Raw genomic sequence first — 26,319 nt, forward strand, 5'->3', positions numbered from 1 at the left:
ATGCGGACAACTGCATCCCAATGACTATCACATGGAGAATTCATAAACTGACTTACAACACTCACAGGATAAGAAATGTCGGGTCTAGTCACTGTGAGATAATTTAATTTTCCAACCAGTCGCTTATAGCTTGTAGGATCGCTAGCGGCTCCCCCTGTCCTGGCAGAACTTTAGAATTCGGATCCATTGGAGTGTCAACAGGTCTGCAACCTATCATCCATGTCTCCTCAAGAATGTCTAAAGCATATTTTCTTTGAGAAATAATAATACCCGAGCTAGACTGGGCAACCTCAATGCCTAGAAAGTACTTCAATCTGCCTAGATCCTTAGTTTGGAAGTGCTGGAAAAATTGCTGCTTCAGATTGGTAATACCATCCTGATCATTACCAGTAATAACAATATCACCAACATAGACTACCAGATAAATATAGAGACTTGAAGCAGAGTGCCTATAAAACACAGAGTGATCAGCTTCACTACGAGTCATGCCAAACTCCTGGATAACCGTGCTGAACTTACCAAACTAGGCTCGAAGAGACTACTTTAGACTATAAAGTGACCGACGCAAGCGACATACAAGGCCACGAGACTCCCCCTAAGCAACAAAACCAGGTGGTTGCTCCATATAAACTTCATCCTTAAGATCACCGTGAAGAAAGGCATTCTTAATGTCCAGTTGATAGAGGGGCCAATGACGAACCACAACCATGGATAGAAAAAGGTAGACTGAAGCCACTTTAGCCATGGGAGAGAAGGTATCACTGTAATCGAGCCCAAATATCTAAGTATATCCTTTGGCAACAAGACGGGCCTTAAGTCGATCAATATGGCCATCGGGACCAACTTTGACTACATAAATCCAATGATAACCAACAGTAACCCGAGGGAAGAGAAACAAGCTCCCAAGTACCACTTGTATGTAAAGCAGACATCTCGTCACTCATATCCTGTCGCCATCCTGGATGAGACAACGCTTTACCTGTAGACTTAGGGATGGAAACCGAGGACAAAGAACATATAAAAGCATAATGGGGAGATGACAGACGATGATAACTCAAACTGACATAATGAGAATTAGGGTTAAGTGTGGTCCGTATACCTTTCCAAAGTGCAATATGTGTACTAGGAGCAGGGTCCGCAGCAGGAGCAGGGTCAGGTGCAGGACGAGAACCAGTTGGGCCTGATGTAGGGCGCGAATGACGATGATAAGTCAAGAGTGGTGTTCATGTGGTTGGGGAACTAGGAGGAACAACACTAGACTCCTCAACGGTTGGTATGGATGAAACCTCTGTGGTCGAAGGCAGAGGAGGAGCTATAGTAAACTCATCAAAGGTCGGCATAGGTAAGACCTCAGATATATCATGGTGGTCAGCAGAAGTAAAGAAAGGTTTAGTGTTAGAAGATGTGGCGTCAGCTGACATAAGGTACCTACGAAGATTTGGAGAATAACAACGATATCCCTTCTGAACACGAGAATAACCAAAGAAGACGCACTTGAGAGCACGGGGAGCTAACTTATCTTTCCCAGGGGTTAAGTTGTGAACAAAACACGTGCTCCCAAAAATACAGGGTGGAAGAGAGTATAAGGGTTACTGGGGAAATAATACTGAATACGAAATCTGATCCTTGATGGGAGAAGAAGGCATCTGATTAATCAAATAACAAGCTGTGAGAACTGCATCACCCCAAAAATACAACGGAACACGAGATTCAATTAGAAGTGTGCGAGCAGTCTCAATAAGGTGCCCATTCTTTCTCTCAGCAACCCCATTTTGCTGAGGAGTATAAGGATAAAATGTCTGATGAATAATTTCTTGAGAAGTCATAAACTGCTGAAACTGAGAAGATAAATATTCTAAGGCATTATCACTGCGAAAAATGTGAATAGAAACACCAAATTGGTTTTTGATTTCAGCACAGAAACTCTGGAATATAGAAAATAACTTAGAACGATCTTTCATTAAGAAAAGCCAAGTACATCTTGAATAATCATCAATGAAACTGACAAAGTAACGAAATCCCAAGGATGAACTGACTCTACTAGGACCCCATATATCAGAATGAACTAAGGAGAAGACAGACTCTGCATGACTCTCAACACTACGCGAAAAGGAGGCTCGGGTATGTTTCCCAAGTTGACACGACTCACAATCTAATGTAGACAAACTAGATAAACTAGGCACCATCTTCTGAAGTTTGGATAAACTCGGATGTCCTAAACGTCTGTGGATTAGATCTGGAGGATCTGTAACTAGACATGTTGTGGAAGGATTGAGTGAGTTAAGATAGTAAAGGCCTTCTGATTCACGTCATGTACCAATTATTTGTCCCGTACTGCGGTCCTGCATAATAAAAGAATCATCAATAAAATATATACCATAATGGAGGCCACGGGTCAAACGACTAACAGATACAAAACTAAAAGGACAGCCAGGGACATAAAGAACAGAATCTAGGGTGATAGAAAATAAGAGATTAGCTTGTCCAGCTTATTTTGCCTTAGTTTGACATCCATTAGCTAAAGTAACAGTGGTAAGAGACTGTGAATATACAATATTTAACAAAAGTGATATATTATCGGAGATGTAATCAGAAGCGCCTGAGTCCATGACCCATGGGCCAAGAATGCTAGACTGGGAAACACAAGCAAAAGAATTACCAGTAACAAAAGTATCAGTCTGAGCAACTGAGGCTACTTGTGGAGATGTCTGCTTACTTGCTCGATACTGAAGGAGCTCATTATATTCTTCTTTAGATAAAGAAAATCCCTGGTTACCTGTAGTCTCGGTCTGAGAAATGTAAGCATTTTTGGGTAGACGATCATGTAAGGAATAGCACATTTTATGAGTGTGTCCAAGTTTGTGACAATAAGAACACTTGGGTCTAGATCTTCCAAAACGACCTCCTCCTCGTCTATGCTCCATAGTTTGAGATTCCCGAACATCCACTGTATGGGATGCAAGAACAAAGGAATCAAGTATCTGTGATGAGATCACTGGGTGACTTGGTGCTGCAGCAAGGCGGAGTAATCGAGAGAATAATTCATCAACTGTCGGGACAGTCGGACTAGCCAAAATCTGGTCGCGTACTGAATCAAGATCATTAGGAAGTCCAGCGAGGGTAAGAACGAGAAACATCTTCTGTCACTGCTCTTGTTGTTTTTCAACACTAGCAGAAACTGGCATCAACTTCTCAAATTCCTCCATGACTGCCTGTACTTGACCCAAGTAAGTAGACATATCTAATTCCTGCTTCTTTAAGTTTGTCATCCGCGATATCACATCATAGAAGCGAGATATGTCATTAGTGTATAAGGTGCGTGCCTTTGCCCAAACCAAATAATATGTCTGGAATGGACGAAACAAGGGCATCAACTTGGAATCAATAGATTGCCACAAGATGCTACATAACTGAGCATCGATTTTTGCCCAAAGTGCTATTGACTTTTCATCTCCTTCGCTAGGCTGTTTGATTAGATGATCTTGAACACCTTGGCCTCTACACCACAACTCGACAGATGAAGCCCAAGCTAAGTAGTTTGAACCTCCCATTAAAGGTTCTGAGGTAATAATAGCACTAGAGCTTCCAGAACTCTTGTTTCTAGACCCAAAAGCATCAAATCCCAAAGACATTATTGCAAATTATTACCAAATAAGAGAAAGAATCAACTATTATCCACTTAAATAGAGTAAGGAAACACAGAAATAGAATAATGAAATACTGTAGTTGCCGGAAAAAACTCAAAGTGGTCGAAATTAAATAAAAACAGTAGGGGTAGGATCGGAATTACCAGACGACCCAACTGTTCTGAAGGAAGTTTTTCAAAAAATGGCCGGAAGTGGTCATACGCGCAGGCGCGTGGAGGCGCGTGAGGAGGCTGCTGCCAGAGATTTTCACTGGGGTTTGGTCGCCGGACAATGACGATTCTTGTGGTAGTGTTGGATTTTGCACAACACTGACGGAGACGAAGCAAACGCAAAACAACCTTAAAAAAGAGTCACCGAAAAAAGACTTTTGCTGACTGATTTCTCTTCCCGGAATTGCTGAAATTTATGCACAGCGATAAATCTCTCACAATTGCTCTGATACCATATGAGAAGGCGCGGGAGAAAATATGTTATTGATATTGGATGTTCAATACAATACAAGAGGTCTTTATTTATAGCTATACTATACAAGGACATACTACTCCTATTCCATTGTGGGACAAGACTACACTATATACATAACTGTAAACTAACAAGTTAGAAGTGGAAACAGACTGCTTACTTGTTGTCAAGCTCATCAAAGAAGACGACATACTATTTCATCTTTAAAGGTTATTATTGAATGTTGGAATACTAATTAAGTTGTAGTATGATACCAAAATTATTTAGGAATTGGTATTTGCTAGTTTATTTCATGTCTAAATAGGATTTGTAGTTAGAATTAATATAGGAATAGGCTTTCCTATTTTTAGTTGAAATATATTTCGTACTATTATATAGGGATATTAATAGCTTATTTTATTGTGTGGAGATTTGTGATAGTTGTAGAGAGCTTTTAGAGATTAATAATAAAATATTTTCCTTCATATTGGTATCAGAGCTTCTACGATCTTGGGAGAGGATCAAATAGCTTCCGCTGCCGACGGACGGCGCTAGCCAATGTGTGCCACCTGTCAGGCCAAAAAATATGTTGTCAAAATCATAGTAGTTGTCAACAAAATTATATTATTCGATGAAAAGTTTCAAGACAGATTCAAGAAAAAAATAAGTTTAAAGAGGTACGAACAAATATAGCACAAGATGAAGAAACTCTTCTCTAAAAGTTGGAGAGAGGTTTAAAAAAGTTGGAAGTTGATTATGTGTTTCAACAAAATTGGATATTGGTGACAAAGTGCATCAACGGGAGTTGAAGACAGGTGCTTCAACAAAAATAGGGTGTTGGTGACAAAGTACATCAACGAGAGTTGAAGACATGTACTTCAACAAAATTGAGTATTGGTGACAAAGTGCATCAACGAGAGTTAAAGACAAGTGCTTCAACAAAATTGGTTGTTGGTGGCACATCAACAAGGGAGTTGGAGACATGCGCTTCAATAAAAGTGGAAGTTGGAGAGAAGTGCCCCAACAAAACAACACAACAAACAAGAGAGACGGATACAACTTTGAATTATGGGAGAATGTTAGAAAACTAATTCAAAGTTGTAGTATGATACCAAAATTATTTAGGATTTGGTATTTGCTAGTTTATTTCATGTCTAAATAGGATTTGTAGTTAGAATTAATATAGGAATAGACTTTCCTGTTTCTAGTTGAAATATATTTCGTACTATTATAAATATGGATATTAATAACTTATTTTATTGTGTGGAGATTTTGTGATAGGTGTAGAGAGCTTTTAGAGATTAACAATAAAATATTTTCCTTCATATTGGAGGCTGTTGGAAATTAAATCAAGATTAATTAGTATTCCTACGTCGTCTAGAATTTGATATTTACTAGTTTATTTTATTTATGTCTAATTAGGATTCACAACCAAAATCATGTAGGAATAAGTTTTCTAGATAACAGATTCCTTATATGTGAGTTTTGTTAGATATGGTTGTTAGTATCTGTATTCGAAAATATATTCAAATATAAAATTAAAATAAAATTAGAAATATAGAAGATTAGAAATTAATCCGAGCCCACTAAATTCACAGTGTTTCCTTAAGAAATTTAATCCTCTCCTAGTACCCGAGGTTTAGGATTATTTTCTCCTAGGATAGAACGAATTACCCTCACTGGTGTAGCGGTACTTCAAACCCCAGTGACCAACGAACTCAAAGAACAGTAGCAAATCACACATACTGCTTTCTTTCTCTTAAAACAATGCAGAAGGAAGAAGGAAAAATAAATTTTTTAATCAATCAATCAGATCATTTGACCGAATCTGAATTCGTCGTAGCCAAAGACGAAGCCAAGCGAACGACGACGGCGACGGCGCGAGGCTTGCCTTCTTCTCAACTCTTTAAGAGTTAGAAGAAGTGTAATCATATATATACTCAATAAATGAGCTTTCCTCCTCCAATATGGGACAATGTTTCTTTGTAGATGAGGGAAAATCAAATTATTATTTTTTCCTCCATTTCTCATTCACCCTCTTTTAAGCTAAACCAAGCTTAAAACCCCAACAATCTCCCATATGAATGGGGAATGTTTATATCACGAAAATATATACTCGGTCAATCGGTAGATTTGATTTCTTTGAACTGTCGAACTTTGGTGTATACCTAGACAACCATACATTATACAATCAACCCTTAACCATCTTTGGTTCTATTATTGTGTTCGTTTCAGCCATGAACACCACTTGATTTCATAAGTGCGTAGAGAACTGGCCTTACAAAATTCTCCTTGAAGCGGCTAACACTTCACACTTACATAGGTGATTCCTAAACGTGTCATCCCGTAGATACACAATTTGATATACCCCGTATCAAATTTAGAAACCATTTAAAAGCTTTAATGCTTTATCCTTGGTATTGAACATTGTCTCATCACGAGAATGGACCAAAATATTGTAGTTGACAATGTTGAACCGTTATTAATGACTTTGTTTGATCTCCTTGAACCTAGATGTTGGGATCTCCAGTCTTCTAGGTAGAGTTACCGCCACAATGACTTGTTCACGGCCATAGTTCCATTCCCTTCGATGATTTCTCAACTACCTCTCTAGTTAGGCCTTTCGTAAGTGGATCCGACATATTATCGCTTGACTTTACGTAGTCAATCGTAATAATTCCTTTAGAGAGTAATTGCCTAACGGTTTTATGTCTTCGTCGTATATGAGGAGATTTACCGTTATACATAACGTTCCCAGCCTTTCTAATTGTCGCTTGACTATCGCAATGTATACATATTGGGGCCAATAGTTTGGGCCAAAATGGAATATCTTCCAAGAAATTTCGGAGCAATTTAACTTCTTCACGAGCTTTATCTAAGGCTATAAACTCAGCCTCCATTGTAGAGCGGGCAATACAAGTTTATTTGGACGACTTCCAAGATACCGCTCCTCTACCAATAGTGAATACATATCCACTTTTGGATTTAGAATCAGTTGAACCGGTAATCCAATTTGCATCACAGTACCCCTCAATCACCGTAGGGTAATTACTGTAGTGCAAATCAAAGTCTTGGGTATGTTTTAAATATCCCAAAACTTATTTCATCGCCATCCAATGAGATTGACCTGGATTACTCGTGTATCGACTCAATTTACTTATAACACACGATATATCTGGTCGAGTACAATTCATGATATACATTAAATATCCCAACACATGAGCATAATCCAATTGTGATATGCTTTGGACTTTGTTCTTTGCAAGTGCAAGATTCACGTCAATTGGAGTCTTTGCAACATTAAAATCTAAGTGCTTGAATTTTTCAAGTATTGTTTTAATGTAATGAGATGGCGACAATGCCAGACCTTGAGGAGTCTTATGGATCTTAATACCCAGAATTAAATCGGCAACTCCAAGTCTTTCATATCAAACTTGGTGGTTAGCATACGCTTAGTCGCATTTATGTTGGCAATGTCATTACTCATTTTCAGCATATCATCCACATATAAGCAAACAATGACTATGTGATTTAGAACATTTTTATTGTACACACATTTATCACATTCATTTATCTTAAAACTATTTGACAACATTATTTGGTCAAATTTCGCATGTCATTATTTGGGTGCTTGTGTTTAGTCCGTAAAGGGACTTAATAAGTCTACATACCTTCTTTTCTTTACTTGGAACAACAAACCCTTCGGGCTGTTCCATGTAGATTTCTTCCTCAAATCTCCATTTAAGAAGGCCGTCTTAACGTCCATTTGATGAATTTCAAGACCATATACCGTATCTAATGCTACTAAAGTTTATATGGACGTAATTCTTGTAACTGGAGTATATGTATCAAAATAGACAAGACCTTCTCGTTGTCTATACCCTTTGACCACAAGTCTTGCCTTATATTTATCAATAGTGCCATCATCTTTCATTTTCCTCTTAAAAATCCATTTAGAACCCAACGATTTATTTTCAGGAGGAAGATCAACCAATTCTCATGTATGGTTGTTCAATATGGATTCTATTTCACTATTGACTGCCTCTTTCCAAAATAATAATTCCGAAGAAGACATAGTTTCTTTAAATATCCGAGGCTCATTTTCCAATAAAAAATTCACAAACTTTGGTCCAAATGAAGTAGACGTTCTTTGACGTTTACTACGTTTTGGATCCTCCTGATTAAACGTACTTTCTTTTATTTCTTCCCGAGGTCGTTTAGATCCTTCACCAATCGACTCGCATTCCTTTTATACGGATATATATTTTCGAAGAATTCAGCATTATCTGATTCTATAACCGTATTATTATGAATGTCCGAATTTTCTGATTTATGAACCAGAAATCGATATGCTTTACTATTGGTCGCATATCCTATGAAAATACAATCAACAGTTTTCAATCCTATCTTTACCTTTTTGGGTTTAGGAACTTACACTTTTACCAAACACCCCCACACTTTAAAATAATTTAAGTTGGGCTTCCTTACTTTCTATTTTTCATATAGAATGGATTACGTTTTGCTATGGGGTACTCTATTTAGTATCCGATTAGTCGTAAGAATGGCTCCCCCTTTCCCCCCATAAGTTTTGTGGCAACCCAGAACTTATCAATAAAGCGTTCATCATCTCCTTTAATGAACAGTTCTTTCTTTCCGCAATCCCATTGGATTGGGTGTGTAAGGGGGCCGTTGTTTGATGAATAATTCCATATTCTAAATATATTTCTTCAAAAGGAGATTCGTATTCACTACCCCTATCACTTCTTATAATTTTGATTTTCTTGTTAAGTTACGTTTCAACTTCATTTTTGTATTGCTTGAATGCATCTATTGCTTCATCTTTACTATTAAGTAAGTAAACATAGTAATATCGAGTATTGTCATCAATAAAAGTTATGAAATACTTCTTTCCACCGCGAAATGGTATTGACTTCATGTCGCAAATATCTGTGTGAATTAAGTTTAAAGGATTTGAATTTCTTTCAACTGACTTATAAGGATGTTTAACATACTTAGAGCCTGTTTGGCCAAGTTTCTGGGAGGCCAAAAGTACTTTTTGGTTTAAAAAGTACTTTTCGAAAAATTTGAGGTGTTTGGCGAAGACGAAAAAAATACTTTTGAGCAACAGTAGAAGCAATTTTTCTGCTTTTGGAGAGAAGCTACAAATTTTAGCTTCTTCCAAAAAGCAGAAGCAGAAGTAGAAAATTAATTTGTCATAGACAAAAATAACTTTACAATAAATTGATATTTTTTAAATTATTCCTCATTAATTTAACATTTTTATTCCTTTTCCTTTTTATTTCTACCATACATTTCTTCTCTTTTTTATTTCAATCATATTTTTATTCTCTTTATCCTATTCCTAAGAGTAAATTTTTAATTTATATTAAATAATATATTTTGATATATTTAAATTATCATATAAATAATAATTAATACTAGATACTCAACGTTATTACTTTGAAATAACTATATTTTATATTGATTAGAGTTTCTAATTTAAAATTTTAATTTACGTTTTATATTTTAATTAATTATTTTATAAAAAATATTTAAATCATTTTAAAAAAAATAATACTAATTGCAAACCGAACATTTACTGTCCTTTTCATAATTTGATACTTAAAAGTACTTTTTGAAAATTGACCAAACACAATGAGCTTGCAAAAAATACTACTCAAATGAATTGGCCAAACACAAAATGCTATTTTGCAAAAAGCACTTTTGAGCAAAAGCGTTTTTCAAAAGAAGTAGTTTTTGGTAGCTTGGCCAAACAGGCTCTTAGATTCCACACATATTTGACATTTTGATTGTCGCATTCAAACTTAGGCAATACTTTTAAATTAATCATTATTCGCAAGGTTTTATAATTGACATGTCCCAAACATATATGCCATAAATCATTTGACTCAAGTAAGTAAGAAGAAGCTGAGATTTTATTATTGTCAACAACCATTATATTAAGTTTGAAAAGGCCCTCAGTAAGGTAACATTTTCCTACGTACATCTCGTTCTTACTTATTACAACTTTATTTGAAACAAACACACACTTAAACCCGTTCTTAACGAGAAGTGAAATAGAAACTAAGTTTTTCCTTATTTCAGGAACATGGCAAACGTTGTTCAGAGTCACCACCTTGCCAGAGGTCATCTTTAGGAATATCTTTCCATAACTTTCAATTTTGGTCGTTGCAGAATTTTTCATAAAAATGGTCTCGTCGGGTCTAGCGGGAGCATATGAAGCAAATGCTTCTTTAACAGCACAAACATGGCGGGTGGCTCCAGAATCAATTCACCACTCCTTAGGATTTTCCATTAAGTTGCATTCAGACAACATAACGCACAAGCCATCAATATCATCATTTGTTTCAACCATATTTGCTTGACCCTTTTTTTTCTCTTTCTTTGGAGCACGACATTCTACAACTTTGTGTCCAAGCTTGCCACAGTTGTGGCAGTTTTTCTTGAATTACTTCTTCCTAGGATAGTTCTTTGGTCCAGAAGACTTCTTCCTCTTTTTCGAATTAGTTGGATCAGTCTCAACAATATTTGCTCCCATAATTGTTGAGTTTCCACGTGTCTTCTTTTCTGCAGCTTTATTGTCCTCTTCGATCCTCAATTGAACGATGAGATTTTCGAGTTTCATCTCTATGCGCTTGTGTTTCAAGTAGTTCTTAAAGTCCCTCCATAAAGGAGGCAACTTCTCAATCATTGCTGTAACTTGAAATGCCTTATTGATAACCTAACCTTCAATAAAAAATTCATAATTAGTAACAAAATTAATACTTTCAACAGAAGCATTAATTCAGATTATACCTTTAGCAAGAAGATCATGAATTATAACTTGCAACTCTTGAACTTGGGTAATGACATGCTTGCTGTCTACCATCTTATAGTCCAAAAATTTGGCTGCAACAAACTTCTTCAAATTGGCATCCTCAGTTTTATACTTCTTTTCTAACGCATCCCATAGTTCTTTCGAAATTTTCACATTACTATAGACGTTGTAAAGATCATCCTCCAGTCCGCTAAGAATGTAATTCTTGCATAAGAAATTTGAGTGCTTCCATGCCTCAGTCACAATAAAACATTCATTTCCAGGAGTTGATTCCGGCGGTACCGGAACGTCCTCCTTGAAGAACTTCTATAGACTCAAAGTAGGCAAATAGAAGAGCATCTTTTGTTTCCAAAGTTTGAAATCAATCCAGGAAATTTTTTCTAGCTTTTCCGCCGGAGTCGGTGGTGACACAGAACAACTGGAAGTAACAACATTACTCGTAGAACCAACCACGGGGGGATGGGGGGAGGGGTTCTGTTTCTGTCATTTCTGTTAGTCATACAACATAAACAAAATTAATTAACGACGAAGTATTTAAAATCTTCGAACCGAATAAACTTTAACAGAAACAGATTAAATACTACAGTGAAGATTTTATATCTTCAAACCGAATACACAACAAGTAGAAAATCACAAAGATTTTAATCTCGTAATTGAGTAGAAAGTCCCAAGAACTTTAATCTCAACCAAGGAGTAGAAATTTCGAAGATTTTATTCTCCAAAATGAGAGTAGAAATCACTAGGATTTAGTCTCTCACAAACAGAGTATAAGATGAATACAGAAAAAAAAATATTAAGTTCCTTAAGCTTGTTAGTATTCTATATTCAAAAACATAAATGAATTCATAGTGTTTTCTTAAGGAACTTAATTACCTCCTAGTACCCGAGGTTTAGGATTATTTTCTCCCAGGATAGAATAGATTACCCTCACTGGTGTAGTGGTACTTCAAACCCCAGTGGCTAACGAACTCAAAGAACAGTAGCAAATCATACTTACTGTTTTCTTTTATGTTAAAAAAAATTATGCAGAAGGAAGAAGGAGAAATAAGAATTTTCATAAGGAAAATCTGAGGAAAAGTTCGTGTATTTATAGCCAAAACATTGGGTAATACCGAAGAGTTGCAACTTTTCATGTAAGGCTGCAACTCAAAATTAACATTACAGAAACAGTTAATTTGGATAAAGTAATATTGTGTTAATATCTTGATATTAACAAATGAATTTAGTCCAAAAAATTAATCAATCAATTGACCGAACCCGAAGCCAAGCGACAACAACGGCGCAAGGCTTGCCTTCTTCTCAACTCTTTAAGAACTAGAAGAAGTGCAATTCTATATATACTCATCAAAACTCTTTTCCTCCTCCAATATGGGACAATGTCCCTTTGTCAAAAAGAAAAATTAAAAAAAAATTTATTTTTCCTTCCATTTCCCATTCGGTCTATTTTAAGCTATAACAAGCTTAAACCCAACACGATTGAGCCCAGCATGCTTGTATGCTAGAGTATAATTTGTACTAATTGTATCCTACACCATATGACAACGTTTTTGCAGTCCATAATGAGATTCTAGCTATATTTTTTGTTTATTAGGTGCTCAGACTGCAACAAGATGAGTTCTTTTGTAGTTCGAGGGGCTACAGGGCATATAGAAATATTTCCCATTTTTCTTTCCTTATCGTGCGGCATTGATTCAGCTTAAAGCGTATCTCTTGAATTCCTTCCACTCACTCGTATGTTATGTGATTGCTCGGTATCAGCTACGCTTCGACGAGTTGTGTTTTTTATGGATGAGGTGTGAGATGTGTTATCTGTATTTTGTTTTTGGGCCAGTCACTTATATGTACTGTAGTATCCCTAGGAGTGAGGTTTATGACTCGGTGAGCGGTTGGATGGCTATATGATGAATATTATGTGATTGAGGACTATGCTTAGATGATTTGGATGGGACGAGAAGAGTTTGCTTTAGAGGTGAAAAGGATTATGGGTGTTTGATTTCTGTCTTGATGTGTTGTACAGTCTCAAGTTATGAGTGTGTTGAGGGATCTATCAGTTGCTCATTTGTGGAGTGAAGTAGATTCTTATGTCTTGTTGACAGGTTTAGGTTCGGGAGGATTTAGCGATTGCATAGTGGTTGCGACAGTGATGGGGGTCATGGAGGGATGCTAGTTTGAGGCTAAGCAGGTGGGTTATCACCTGAAGGGTAGTCTACAGATATGTGGTTCTTATGATGTTTTGTTTAGAGTTTCTTTCTATCAGTGGGTTATATGTGTTGCAATTTGAGTTTAGATCGCTTGAGGAAGTTGGCTTGACTGTCATAAGGATGAATATGGGTTTAGCAGATGATTTGAGGTATTTTATGATTAGTGCTACATGAATTCATTAAGGATTTGGCTGAATTACAATGTGGGATTATGACAGTTAGGGAATAAAGGTATTGTGGGTTATCGGATGATGTGTTTTATGATTTTGAGCCAAGTGAGGGAGTCTACTATCGACGATCAAGTTGCGTGATTATGTGCTACATTAGTTTCGGCCTGAGGCATGTTGTGGATCAGTTATGACTTGAATAGGTTGGTTTTGAGGATGACTTGAGTAAGAAATATTTTGGATGCATGATGTATTACACTTTATGGATATATAGAAATCTTGAAATGATTTGGGTTTTCTATTCGTGATGGATGTAATATGCAAAGAAAAGGGAGTCGCTCAGTTATGTTAAGTTGGGGTTACTTCTTTGGGGTGTTTATGTGCTAATGTAGCACAGGTCGTTCGGCCCATTCGGACCGTACATTTGAGATTAGAATATGGTGGATGACTCTCGAGAAGGATTAATGGGTTCAAATTTCATATGTGGCATTTGAGGAATTTCTGAATTTGTAAATGGCTAAGATCTGAGTTTACATTGGATGGTGTCGAGACTCGCGATATTTCTGTGTCATTATGGATTCTATATTTCAGTATTAGAGAGGTTAAGGAAACAATGTCAGATTCACATAAGGTCTCTTCAGAGTGGGTATCTCGAATGTAGTATTTTTGGGTACCTAAGAGGGTATACAGTGGCTTATGGGCTTTAGGACGATGAGGTTTCATGCTAGGATCTCTTGTAGCGAGCTTTGGGTTAAGGATTGTATTGTACTGCAAGGAGAAGTGTTAACTTGAAGTCAATTCGGAAGGAACTCAGAGAAATAGGACAGCTTGGTGGTAGATTGGATCAGCATGGTAACGGATATGATCGGTTCTTTTGGATCTTATGATGTGATGAGACCTTACCGGTATTTTATGGCAATACTCTTGGGTTTGGTGACCTACATGACTTGGTTGAGTTAGAGGTATGAGTTCTGATGGCTTGGTGTTGTGCTAATGGATTTCGAAGAGTTCTCGATGATTTTGACCACGGCTTGGGGTAGATGCTTTCTACAGGAATGAGGGTTGTGTTGCGCATAGTGATCTTCTCCTGGATGGGGTCAGGTGGAAAGTTCTTGGCTGATGGAATATGTATTATTTGAAAGAAAGTTCACCACAAGAAAAATCCAAGTGTTGTAAGATCTTCTGTCTTTCACATTGTAGCATCCCACCAAAATACTGAACTCTTGCCTAAAATAGTATGCACAATTGAAGCATCTGAAAATTGGATGAAACAGTTGTGTGAGACAATTACTGCAGCTAAATCTCATTTGGCAAAGAGTAACAAATCATCTTCAAAGCTCAAATGAGTGATCTCAAATGTTGCAAATCTAGGATGAAACTTTAACTCTTTATCTGACTCAAGTTCATTCAAAAGTTTACCTAAATACTCCATGGCTAGTGCAAATAAAAAGGAAGACATTGGATCTTCTTGCCTAAAATAAAACGGCTTTTCATGAATGTCTCTTGTGATCGATATTTAAAAGTCAAAATTAGGTGAGATACAAAAAGAAATCTAAGTGAGAAAGATAAAATACAAGAAAAAAGTGATAAAATCTTTTAGCCGTTATAGATATCAATTGGGGATCAAATAGTTGGAAAGTGAAATCAATATATGATATTATTATTATTTTTTTAAAATTTTTATTAAGCCATTCGCTTAAAAAAACCGAGTCGAAGTTTTAAATATTACTCCCTCCGTCCTAATTTATATAAAATTTATGTAAATGTGTTTGATTCGCCATAGAGTATAAGAAAAAAAAAATTTTTGAAACTTACGGTCTAAAATAAGCAATATATATTTGTATGTTATAAATGATCTCATTAAAAAATAAAAAATTTAATATTAAATTATTTCTAAATGTGAAAGTATGATATTTTTCTAATATCGACTAAAAAGAATATGACACATAAATTGGGGCAGGGTAAGTTCAAAATAAAACGCATAAGAAAAACTTTGATTGATAAATACATTCATTTTTAGGACCTTTGATAATGTTTTTATTTAAAAATAATATTTTTTCTTCTCCATTTATGTCTCTCAACTAAAAAAAAAAAAAAAAAAAAGGAGAGAAAGAGAGGAACTCCCACCGATGCAAAAGCTGAAGCTGTGAAAAGGCACCAAGTCCACCGAAACTCTCCAATTTATTGTTCCATTCAAGGTAATTTCATGCCTCAAATCATAGATAATTTGTAGAATTTGTGATGAGTAAGATTTTGACCTAGGTATTGAAATTGGGGATTTAAAAAATTGCAGCAGTTTCTTATGTGTTTATTGACAGATTTTCCTTTGGGTTAGTGATTTTCAAGTTATTTTCTCTTCAGCGAACTTCCATTTGTTTGTTACATGCGAAGAAAATTTGTAAAAGGAAAATTTTAACGGAAATGCCGAATTCTTCCTACCTAAAATTTTATTTTCTCTCTACAGTCTCAAAAAAGTTTAGGCTGAAATCCTTTTACTGGACATACAGAAAACATCGAAAACATGTACTTAGAGAAATAAGACATTTGTTTGTAACAGCATTACTAAACTTGTGGTTTTACAGGTATGCCTAAGAGAAAGAGGTATCCTCCTAAGAGTCGATCTAGGCCAACTCAAATTCAACGTGATACTCAAAATCAATCTGAAGGACAAAGTCTTTCACAAACTCAGGATGAAGCCGAAAATCCTCTGTCCACTTACAAGAGAAAGTCCAATAAGTATTGGATAGTTGATGTGATTGGTATATAGTTTTAAATTTTAAAGTTTTGGTGTAATTGGTTTCATTGACTAATATATTGGATACTAATAATAGATTGATTGACTTTGCATGTTAGATGAGGAGGGAGTTGTAAAGGAAACAAATTTGCGGGTGCAAGACATGTTTGTACTTCCTATGGGAAAGAAGGTTGTCTTGGAGTGGAATAATCGCAACCAACCAGTTGGAGAGTCAGCTGGCCTTTTGGGAGGATTTCTAGGTTCAATTGCAAGCAACTTTGAATATTTTCCCATTGGTTTTGAGAAATGGCCTAAGATTCCAAAACCATACAAGGAACACGTTTGGACTAACACTATAAAGGTAGTATGAGATATAGTTAACTAACTAGATATGATTTATTATTTGTTTTATTTACTAACCTTTATTTTATTATGTTTGTCTTGAAGCCAAAATTTCAAGTAAATGATGAGATGAACAAGAAGTATATACTCGGAAATATTGGGAGGAAATGGAGGGACAAGCGGATTAAGTTATTTGATGAAAATTATGACCCATCACTTGGTAAGGATGCCAATATTGACTTGCCACCGGCTGGGATCAGTAAAGACCAATGGGCACTTTTCTTGAACTATAGATTGAATGAGAAAACTATGGTAATAAGCATACATTGAAAATGTTCTAGTAATAGGTACAACTTTTTTAAACTTTCTTGTTTTTGTTAATAATGCAGGAGATTTCTTGTAAAAATCGTGTAAATCGACAAAAACAAACTGTTCCTCATATTCTTGGGTCGAGGTCAATAGCTAGAACGATGCATGAACTGGTATAGTTAATCTATTCGTTGACCTTTGATAATTTTATAAAAAAAGTTATTTCATGATGTTACTAATTCGATACAAAATGCTAGGAAATTAAAGCCGGGAGACCTTATACTAGAGGGCAAATGTATTCTATTGCCCACAAGAAAAAAGATGGGTCTTTTGTTAATGATGAGGCTAGGCAAAGGAGTGTAAGTACAACATCTTATTTATGGGTTTCTATAGTCATTGGAATAATATTAGTTAATTTGCAAGGACGATTACATTATTAATGATATATGCAGGAACAATTAAATATGCAGGCAGATGGGACTTCTTCTGAAGCAGATACCTATATAAATGTCTGGGGGAAAGAACACCCAGGACGGGCTCGAGGTATGGGATTTGGTGTATGCCCATCTCAGCTCTTCAGATCCACTTGTAGTTCTGGAGGATCGCCAGTGTCTCCATCCAGTGGTGTCCCATCAAATACTGAATGGCAAGCAATGAAATTAGAGTTACAAGAGAGTAAATCAAAGGTTAAAGCGTTGGAGTCAGAATTGCAAAAGAGTAAATCAAGATTTAAAGTTTTGGAGGATCAGATGTCTTATCTTTATCAAAACTTTGTGGGTCAAAGGCCGTTTGGTTTTCCTAACTCTATTGCCAATCAGGTAAACTCATGTTTTGACTTGTTGGATGATTAAACTCTTTAAGTTATTCCTTGTAAATGTTCACTAGTTTTGCTTTAGACTTTTGAGTTATGTGAACTTATGCTGTGTTGAAGTTTGTATTACAATGAACCCATTGGAAGAAGACTCTCAATTAATTGATCTTGAGAAATTATCAGCTCCAGTGAAACTACTAACTTAATTTCATCATCTTACAGAGTAAGACTAAGAAGATTTACTTCAGTATAAAAGAAGTTACTAGAGCAGATTAGTTATTGGCTATTCTCTCTTTTCTTTTTTTTCTTTTTTCTTTTTGTGGGGGGGGGGGGGGGGCACACAACAATGGTGTCCGGCAAACTTGTTGCACACTTCGACTATTCCACCGGGCACATTGTACCTCCCAACCAGCACAAGTACTAGGTAGGTCTGCCCACTAAGAGTTAGGTAGATGGGGAAAAAAATCACCTAACGTATTTTTTTTCCTTTGTTGGGATTTGAATTACGATCTCCAAAGTTTGCAATCACTTCATTGACCACTAGGCCATACCCTTGGCTGCTTAGTTCTCGGCTGTTCTTCTTGAGTAATGAACAATTGATCAGTCTGGCTGCATTCGTGATTTACTGGATGCTATTAACTTTCTGCCGAAACTCCTTGTATATTTGTTCTGTCATGGGTTGATGAGATATGGAGTTTCCAGCCCTATGCGTACTGTAGCAGTGATTTTTGCTGATAGATACCAAATTGGTCTCTGACGAACAGGATTCTTGCTAAAGTTTAAATTTAATCTGAACCTTTTTTCTTTCAAACTCTTCTGTTTTATCTTTTCATAGCGGGGGAGGATTACCAAACTAGATTGAATATCCAGCAGAATGATGTTCTTTAGGTCTTGAGTACAATTTTCTTCCTCTTTTAAACGTCAACCTGAAGTTCCTGTCAACTGAATTGTCTTCTACCATTTTCAATCACATGAAACTCCAAAGGTGGCCGTCAAAATAGCATAGAGGTAAAATAACTTGAATAGAGCAATACGGGAATAAATTTTTGCTTAGTGTTTTCAAGGCATCTCTGGAAGAATTGTAGAAATTAGTCTGATCCTTATTTCTCTTGACATTGCTGAGAAGAGAAATAAGGTTGTGCATGGTTGTTTGTTGGCATCTTGGATTATGTACTAAATACTTTTATTCTTGTTGACAGTCTACAGACTGAGCTTACTTTTGATATTATTGGTAGCTATAGAGATTTGATGCACTTGCTTTTTCAGTTTCAGTTTGCATTTGTGTTATTTTGAGATCTATTCGTTTTTTTGTGAGAGTGCATTAAGATTTAAGGGCATGTTCAATATCTGGTGCTTACATGATAAAATACATGTTTTGATCTGTGGAAGAATTACTGTAATATCAGAGGTGGATCCACAGTGTAAAATATGGTTCACGTGAACCCGTGGTCCTCGGGTTAAAGTATAGATATGATGTACATAATTTGGCAAAAATATATATATATATATATATATATATATATATATATATATATATATATATATATTGGAACCCATGGTCAAAAGAGACAAAGTGGTGCACTGGTTTTGGTCTCTTATTTCCAATAGCCTAAGGTCGGGATCAAATCCCCTACAAACCTTTTTGTTTAATTTTAAAAAAAAAAAGTTACGGTGCACCCATCCTCCGAAAATCCTAGATCCGCCTCTGGGAGAAAAGGTCTAGGCACCAAAGCGCACAGTGTTTACGTTAATAGAGACTTCATTTGATCTATTAAAGTTCCTTTGTGTAAACTGATCGAGGCTAGCTGCCTGAAATATTATCAGTGCCTCTTGTAAATGTAACTCGAATGAACAAAGGGGAAAGCTTCCAGGTTTGCGGGTAGCCCAATTTTATTTGATTGTCTCCCTTTCATGGTTTGTTCTTTCCCGTTTCTTCTGGCAGGTTATGCAATCTCGGTTTACGCAAGGTTTTCTTTTTACAAAAGTCAAAACATACTTGCTAAACTATTATGAAAGTTATTCAGGATGATGGGAATGACATTATTCTACGTGAATATTTAGTTATTCTATACATCAATTCTTTTGAACGCCGCCTTCATAGTTTTGCATCTTGCTTTGCTTGTGCATAGAGGACTCTCTTGAGGAGAATGTCGCTTGAGTGCGGAGCAGGGTATGCCAAATGATTCATTATATTAGCTAATTGGATAGTATATGTGCTCATCTTTCTTCATTTGGTAAGCGCATATATTTATAACCATTGGTCTCCATCATTGCTTTGTGTAAAGTTAAATCACTAGTCTTAAAACACTGTACCGTACATGGTTTAATTTGCTAGACACCTTCTCTGCTTAATTTCTCTGCAGAGCAAATTTGGCATGTCACAGTGACAGATTTTTTTGAACAAAAATCCAATTCCTTCCCATCATCTTTTTGTAGGGTCTAACTTGCCTAAGATTAAGGTACAATGTGTTGCTAATCATGATTAGTTCTTGCTGTGAATTTACTAGCTTTATTATTGTTTAATTTCAGGTTGCTGACTTAAGGTCACCAGTAGAAATACAACATTCATCATCTGCTAGTCACGAACCACAAGGTCGAGGCACTTCAGCTGCGGCCTAGTTCTCTGTTCAGGAACAAGTGAATTGATACCTTAGTACTTTCTGGCAGGATTAGAATTACACTTTCTGTAATGATATTCGATAATGAATTTATGTTTGAACAAGATTTACATTTTAAAATTTAGAGTATTGATTGATCTGACTTTCAACAACAACAATATACCTAGTATATTCTCACAAGTGGGGTCCGGGGAGGGTAGTATGTAGGCAGACCTTACCCCTACCTTGTACAGATAGAGAGGCTGTTTCGGAAAGACCCTGGCTCAGGTAAGCACAATAATCATCGGTAACCAAAAGCAATATATGAAAAATAAAAAGGTTATGGGGGAAGGAAACAAAAGTAAAAGCGATAGTCAAACAAAACGAACCTAAAGCAAATTGATCTGACTTTGTTATTAATTATTATTAATGTTTGTGAATGTGTTGATGGATTAAAAAAAATTATATATGCTATTTCAATCAGGTATAAACTAGTCGTAATTATAAAATATTAAAAATAATTAAGAAATAGTAATAATTAGATTTTTTCAGCGGTTTGAAACAAATACAAGCAAAATAATAGAAAAAACTGAATATATTGCGGCGTTGGCATGATCAATGGGTGCCTTGTAATAACTCTTTAAAAGCTCGTGGCTGGAGGGGTTAGTTGAAATGATTGTCTTTAATTCTTCTATGTTGAGTGAAGCTGAGATTGTTAGAAGAGCGCTGTATATTTGTGTGAATGCTGTCTCATGGTTTGACACATTCGAGGCCTCTAAGTTGCTTTGTATATTTAACTGAATCTCTACTTTAATACTATAAGCTATGTTCGCTGTAAACAAATGTAATATATTTTAGCAGCAGTTGGTAATTGCCGCGACTTCGATGTATAAATTGCTTGCGGTGGTTAATCCGGCGATCAGTTGGAATCCTCGCCCAAATAATCTCTCCCAAATGATCTCTCAACGATTCTAATTGTCAAATTACCTTTTTTATAGCGATTTTAATTATCACTAAACTCTTTTTAAACAGTCACTAATCACCAAACTTTTATAGTGGATGTAGGGTTGGATGAGATTGTTTCATTATTGACCATAGGTAAATTTTTTTTAATAAAGCGCATTTGCTTATATTCTGTAAAGGGGTGGTGGGAGAGGTAGGAGACTAGAAGGTACAGTTAGGGTATGTCCAATTGTAAGGGTTTTTTTTTTTTCATGTAAATATTTTTTCAAGGTAAATAAAATTTTTAATTATAAAAAAGAAAAGGATGCTAGGGATTAGTCGGGTTTTTTGGTTCTGAAATTTAAAAAGAAATTGATTATACCTATGTGAATTAGAGAAACAATGATGTACGACCAAAAAAAAGTATATAGGACAAACATTAATAAAGAAACATAATCCACAAGACAAAGTCAAATTTGGGAAAGCCAAACCCAAACCCAAACCCAAACACAAAGCCTGTCGTCAGCCATTCTTGCCTGCACGGGGAATCCAATCCAGACATAAAAACACAACCTTACAAACTCCATAAATCCCCACAACAATTCATTTCTTTCTCTGTATAATCATAAAAGTTGGTCAACGCAAAAGTCAACTGGTAGGCATACCAACATTTATTATCATAATCCTTGGGCTCTTGGTAAGTACCATAAGTCGAAGTTTCTCCTAATTTTTTTATGATTCTTTGAAAAAAGACTGATTCTTTGGTATGTTTTGATTATTGGGTTTGCCTCTTTGATGATCAAGATTCTGTCTCTGATGCTGTAGGTTGTCAATTTCAAGAATTTAAAAGTAGATGTTTATTACTATAGGAGGCCTCTGAAGAGGGATAACTTTTATATGGATAGTTTATGCTGCTTCAATTCTGGAAACTCTCAGGTCAGGCTTTAAAAGCAGCTTCTTTTACCTTTTGTTTTTTATATACTTATCTTTTCTCCTATTGACTTTCATGCTTACTTTTCAGCTATATTTCAGGTTAGGCTGATGATCCTGTAGTTTTTTTTAGATTGACTTCTCTTTATGTGCAAAATAATAATAGTTTTAGTACTAAATTTTGGGGCTTGTGCATTTCTATGATATTGTTTTATGGTTTTAGCTGAATTATGTGGGTTGAATGTTGTCGTTGACGAATAAGAAGATTTGTCAAAGGTTATATATGTGTATTCCTAGGATGGGGGGACAGTAGAAGTGATGATTATGTCACATACTCGGAGAAAGCCACTGCTTTCCTTTGGTTTCTATAGTTTTATTCAACTATGTTGCTTGGACTCGGGTGCGTGTGTCCGACACGGGTGCGGATCTAGAGGTTGGATCCTTCGTGATCTAAATTTTAAGATTCGATTACGAATACAGGTGTGGGGATTCGGCTTAAAAATGATTCAAATATCAAAGGGATGTTATAGGTTCGCCCAACTTTTGACATATACTTCCTTTAAACATTTGAATTGTAAGCGGCTGGATTTTCTAAATTTGTTGGACACCATTTGATTTTTTGAGGTAAATTATATGATTTTGATCATGCTGGTTAACATTGTTTAATAAACAATTAATAAAATAACCATTATAACTAAAATTATTAATATAATCTTTAGTTCAAATTATTTTTCAAATATTGAGTTAACTGAAATTAGTTTCAATCAAAAAGTCAGCAATTTTAACATCAAAAGGTCAATTTTGGTAGAGGGGAGGAAATCATTTTTAGTCAAGATGGTGAATATTTTTTGCTATTACCTCCCCTCCCTTGTAGGGATTACTGCTGATGTTTCTATACTGGCGTATTTTATAGTATAAGATTCTGTCGGTTCTTTCTAGGAATTTGAATGCACGATTTCTACAATTGTTGACTTCATATCAATAGGAGATTGAAGTTTCCTTTTGCCTTTAGCTTGCAGGAGGACGGTCATCATGTGGCAAAGGAAGAAGCCATCACGGGCCTGCAAAGTATGGGTTCAGCCTCCTTAAGGGGAAAGCAAATCATCCGATGGAGGATTATCATGTTGCTAAATTCACTCAGTTGCGCGGAGGGGAACTTGGACTTTTTGCTATTTATGATGGGCATTCTGGAGATAATGTGGCTTCCTATTTACAGAAGCATTTGTTTTCCAATATCATAAATGAGGTGATTTGTGGATTCAGAAAAGCTTTCTCAGCATATTTAACTGCTTATGACAGATGCTCGTGTTTTCTGTTTCTTCCATCGAACCTTTATTTGTTGCTTTTAGTTACTCTTACCACATATTTTTGAATTTTCCAGGAGGAATTTTGGACCGACCCTCATAGCTCAATCTTAAAAGCTTATGAGAGAACAGATGAGGCTATTCTTTCACATAATCCTGATCTTGGACAAGGAGGGTCAACTGCAGTGACTGCAATGCTTATAAATGGACGAAAGCTATGGATAGCAAATGTTGGAGATTCCAGAGCAGTGCTTTCGAGGAGGGGGCAGGCGATGCAGATGAGTGTTGATCATGAACCACACACTGAGCGGAGCAGCATCGAAAACAAAGGTGGCTTTGTCACAAAAATGCCAGGTGCTTATCCCACATTTAATGACTTATTACTATTAATGTAGTACTTCTCTTTTTAGTTCGTTTTGTAACCGAATTGTGAATGGAAGACATGAATAGTTTCTTCAAGTCCTATATTTGGTTCATTCCATCATTTTCCCATCTCGTCTCATCTAACATCACAGGCCTGTATGTCCCCTCTTCAATCATTCTTAATATTGTCTGTTGACAAGACCCTTTGTTAGGGATATTATGTGCTCTGATTCTAATTAAATCTTGTGAGAATTACTTTAACTTCTCTCACCTGGCTAAATTATGCGATAGATTTGTCCCATGTCTCTTGGGGGCAACGAGGAGTCCAACGTGTCTTCATTGTTGTATTTATTTTGTGTAATTGTATCTTATGGAAAATATTTTTTTTTTAACTTTGTAGAACTTGTAAAGCTTTTTAGTTGGGATGGTGCTTTAGTCATTTACTTAGATCCTATATCTTTTAGAAGTCTTTTAGTCATGTCAGAGATTTATATGTTAGTAGAAAATATAGAGAACTTCTATTACTTTTTGTCTTGTATACTATTAGTTTGAGATGAGTTTAAATGGAGCAACATAGTCAATGAGGATTCATATAGCCTACCCCAACTTGCTTGAGATTGAGGCATAGTAGTATTATTGTTGTAAGTAAAGCTTTTTATGATCACAAACACCGGAAAAGCTTAACAGAGAAGAGTTCAACATTTCTGTTTGAAAAGCTAGGATCCATGTGTTGCGACCATCTTTTCCATTAACGATGAGATTGATTTTGGGCATGAACAAGTTGGAGGTTTGTTTATAACCAGCTTGGTTGGCTTACAACTGATACTACAGTTACGAGCCCATTAATGATATCTCTAGTTAGGTCAAGATATCCTGTTGGCAAGGACTCCACTTGTGGTATCTTGAAGCAGTCCTCAGCAGTAGGAAGTACTAGTTTATTGGGGAATTTGGAAAACAGTTGTGTTAATTATAGAAATGATTGATGAGTTTAACCAAGGTAAATTTAATTTTATGCGTCAAATCCTCACAAGCACATGTTTTCATGTCATTTTTCATTTAATAAGAGTTGTCAGTCTTACTAACAGCATGCTGCAAAGATGTGCTTCTTCTTGATATATAGTTTTACCTCCATTGCTACTGTGGTCTACCATACATTAAGCTAATTATACACACCATTTTTAGATAGTTGTTGACCGGCAATTCGACATTTAATATATAAGGTGTCTGAATGTGTTGTTGACTATTAGTACCTTACCATGAAATTAACCTTCATTTATCTCGGCAAGAATTTTATATTTGGTGGGGAAAAATTTATATAGAAAAATCTTTTTCCATGCAAGAAGTTGAGGGTCTTGTTGCAAATTTTACTTCCAGAAACAGTGAACTATTTTCATTCCAAAAAACCTATTATCTAGATTTAGAAGTTACATACCTGTCCTTGGGGTGCTAGATTATGCAGATGTGATGTAGACGTGGAGTGTGTCTTACCATTACCGTATGTTGGAGACATGCTCATTAAAATGCATATTATCTCAGGAGATGTTGCTAGAGTGAATGGTCAACTGGCTGTTTCTCGTGCTTTTGGAGACAAGAACCTGAAATCACACCTGCGTTCTGATCCTGATGTAAAAAACATCGATGTTGATGGAAATACAGATCTTCTCATCCTTGCAAGCGATGGTTTATGGAAGGTGTCATTTTGCTCCAACATTCAGTTTGGTCCCTTTTCCTTCTTGCACTCTGTACAGTGCACTTCGCCTTTTTCCTTCCTTTAATTGATGATTCTCCAGGTAATGTCTAATCAAGAGGCAGTTGACATCGCGAAGAAGGTTAAGGATCCACAGAAAGCGGCCAAGCAATTAGTCATCGAAGCGTTGACCAGAGAAAGTAAAGATGATATCTCATGCATTGTTGTCCGATTTAAGGCGTGAATCCACGACAAGTTATCGCAGTGTGCAGTATATACTGTCCGTGTACAAAAGTAAAACTCTATAGTAAATAGAGTGATATTTGTAAGATGAGATGCAACTCCTAGATTCACAGAAGCTTGAAATCTTAAGAATCCAGCATAACTATGTATACATGCCCTCTCCCCTGCCCCTTCTTTCTTTGTAATAGTTCTTTACTCGGGTTGTGTGATACTTCTGTTTAATTCTTTCCTACTTATAGATTCTCAGAGTGGATTTTTCTATAATTTGCATAAAGACTTGCTTTTGTTGGCAAAACATTGCTTCGTGTAATCATGCAAATGTCCAAGGGCTTGATTTAAGACAATTTGATTTTGAAGAGAGCCAAGTTTCTGAACCCAAGCTTTGTCCAAAGTCCAAACATACATAAGCTTGATGACTTCTTTTGCCGCAACTTTGGGAAAACCTGAACATTATTTTTAAATCAAACCAAATAATTTAACCTTGAGAGTTACAAGCTAAAGCACATATGTCTTTATTTATTGGTTTAATGTAAACACCAGATGGTGAATATCTTCTGGTACTATGTTGAACTTCAGCGCAAAATTGTATTTGGGCATGAATTATATCTAAAATTTTGGAAAAATTGACATTCACAGTCAATAAATAAAAGAAAGGTTATGAAGGTAAATGAAACGTCTAAGAATTCTGCGTGGTTTACTTTTTCTCTAGTTTTAATTAAACGCATGATACCTAAAAGCAGTAAAATAAATTTCGAAAAGAAAA

The 26,319-nt window shown here is 35.9% G+C and overlaps 2 protein-coding genes across 4 annotated transcripts; both read left to right on the forward strand.

The window, feature by feature from the left end:
* Window positions 1–15,363: 15,363 nt before the first annotated feature.
* On the forward strand, window positions 15,364–20,263 carry LOC107815048 (uncharacterized). Of its 2 annotated transcripts, XM_075224387.1 has the most exons (8): window positions 15,364–15,492; window positions 15,877–16,053; window positions 16,148–16,389; window positions 16,476–16,682; window positions 16,760–16,852; window positions 16,937–17,038; window positions 17,132–17,497; window positions 20,020–20,263. In XM_075224387.1, exons 2-8 carry the CDS (start codon window positions 15,879–15,881, stop codon window positions 20,107–20,109), a joined length of 1,275 nt encoding a protein of 424 aa, XP_075080488.1. In that variant the 5' UTR covers window positions 15,364–15,492; window positions 15,877–15,878; the 3' UTR covers window positions 20,110–20,263.
* Window positions 20,264–21,482: 1,219 nt separating this feature from the next.
* On the forward strand, window positions 21,483–25,820 carry LOC107828986 (putative protein phosphatase 2C 10). Of its 2 annotated transcripts, none has more exons than XM_016656393.2 (6): window positions 21,483–21,726; window positions 21,855–21,965; window positions 22,972–23,205; window positions 23,341–23,617; window positions 25,163–25,317; window positions 25,417–25,820. In XM_016656393.2, the coding sequence occupies exons 2-6, from the start codon at window positions 21,927–21,929 to the stop codon at window positions 25,555–25,557; spliced, it is 846 nt and encodes a 281-aa protein (XP_016511879.2). In that variant the 5' UTR covers window positions 21,483–21,726; window positions 21,855–21,926; the 3' UTR covers window positions 25,558–25,820. The 2 variants fall into 2 exon arrangements, with proteins under 2 accessions (XP_016511879.2, XP_016511880.2); XM_016656394.2 differs by having other exon boundaries at window positions 25,163–25,340; window positions 25,417–25,481.
* Window positions 25,821–26,319: the final 499 nt, after the last annotated feature.

The sequence above is a fragment of the Nicotiana tabacum genome, chromosome 2, assembly GCF_000715075.1.
Source record: "Nicotiana tabacum cultivar K326 chromosome 2, ASM71507v2, whole genome shotgun sequence".
Classification (NCBI taxonomy): Eukaryota; Viridiplantae; Streptophyta; class Magnoliopsida; order Solanales; family Solanaceae; genus Nicotiana; species Nicotiana tabacum.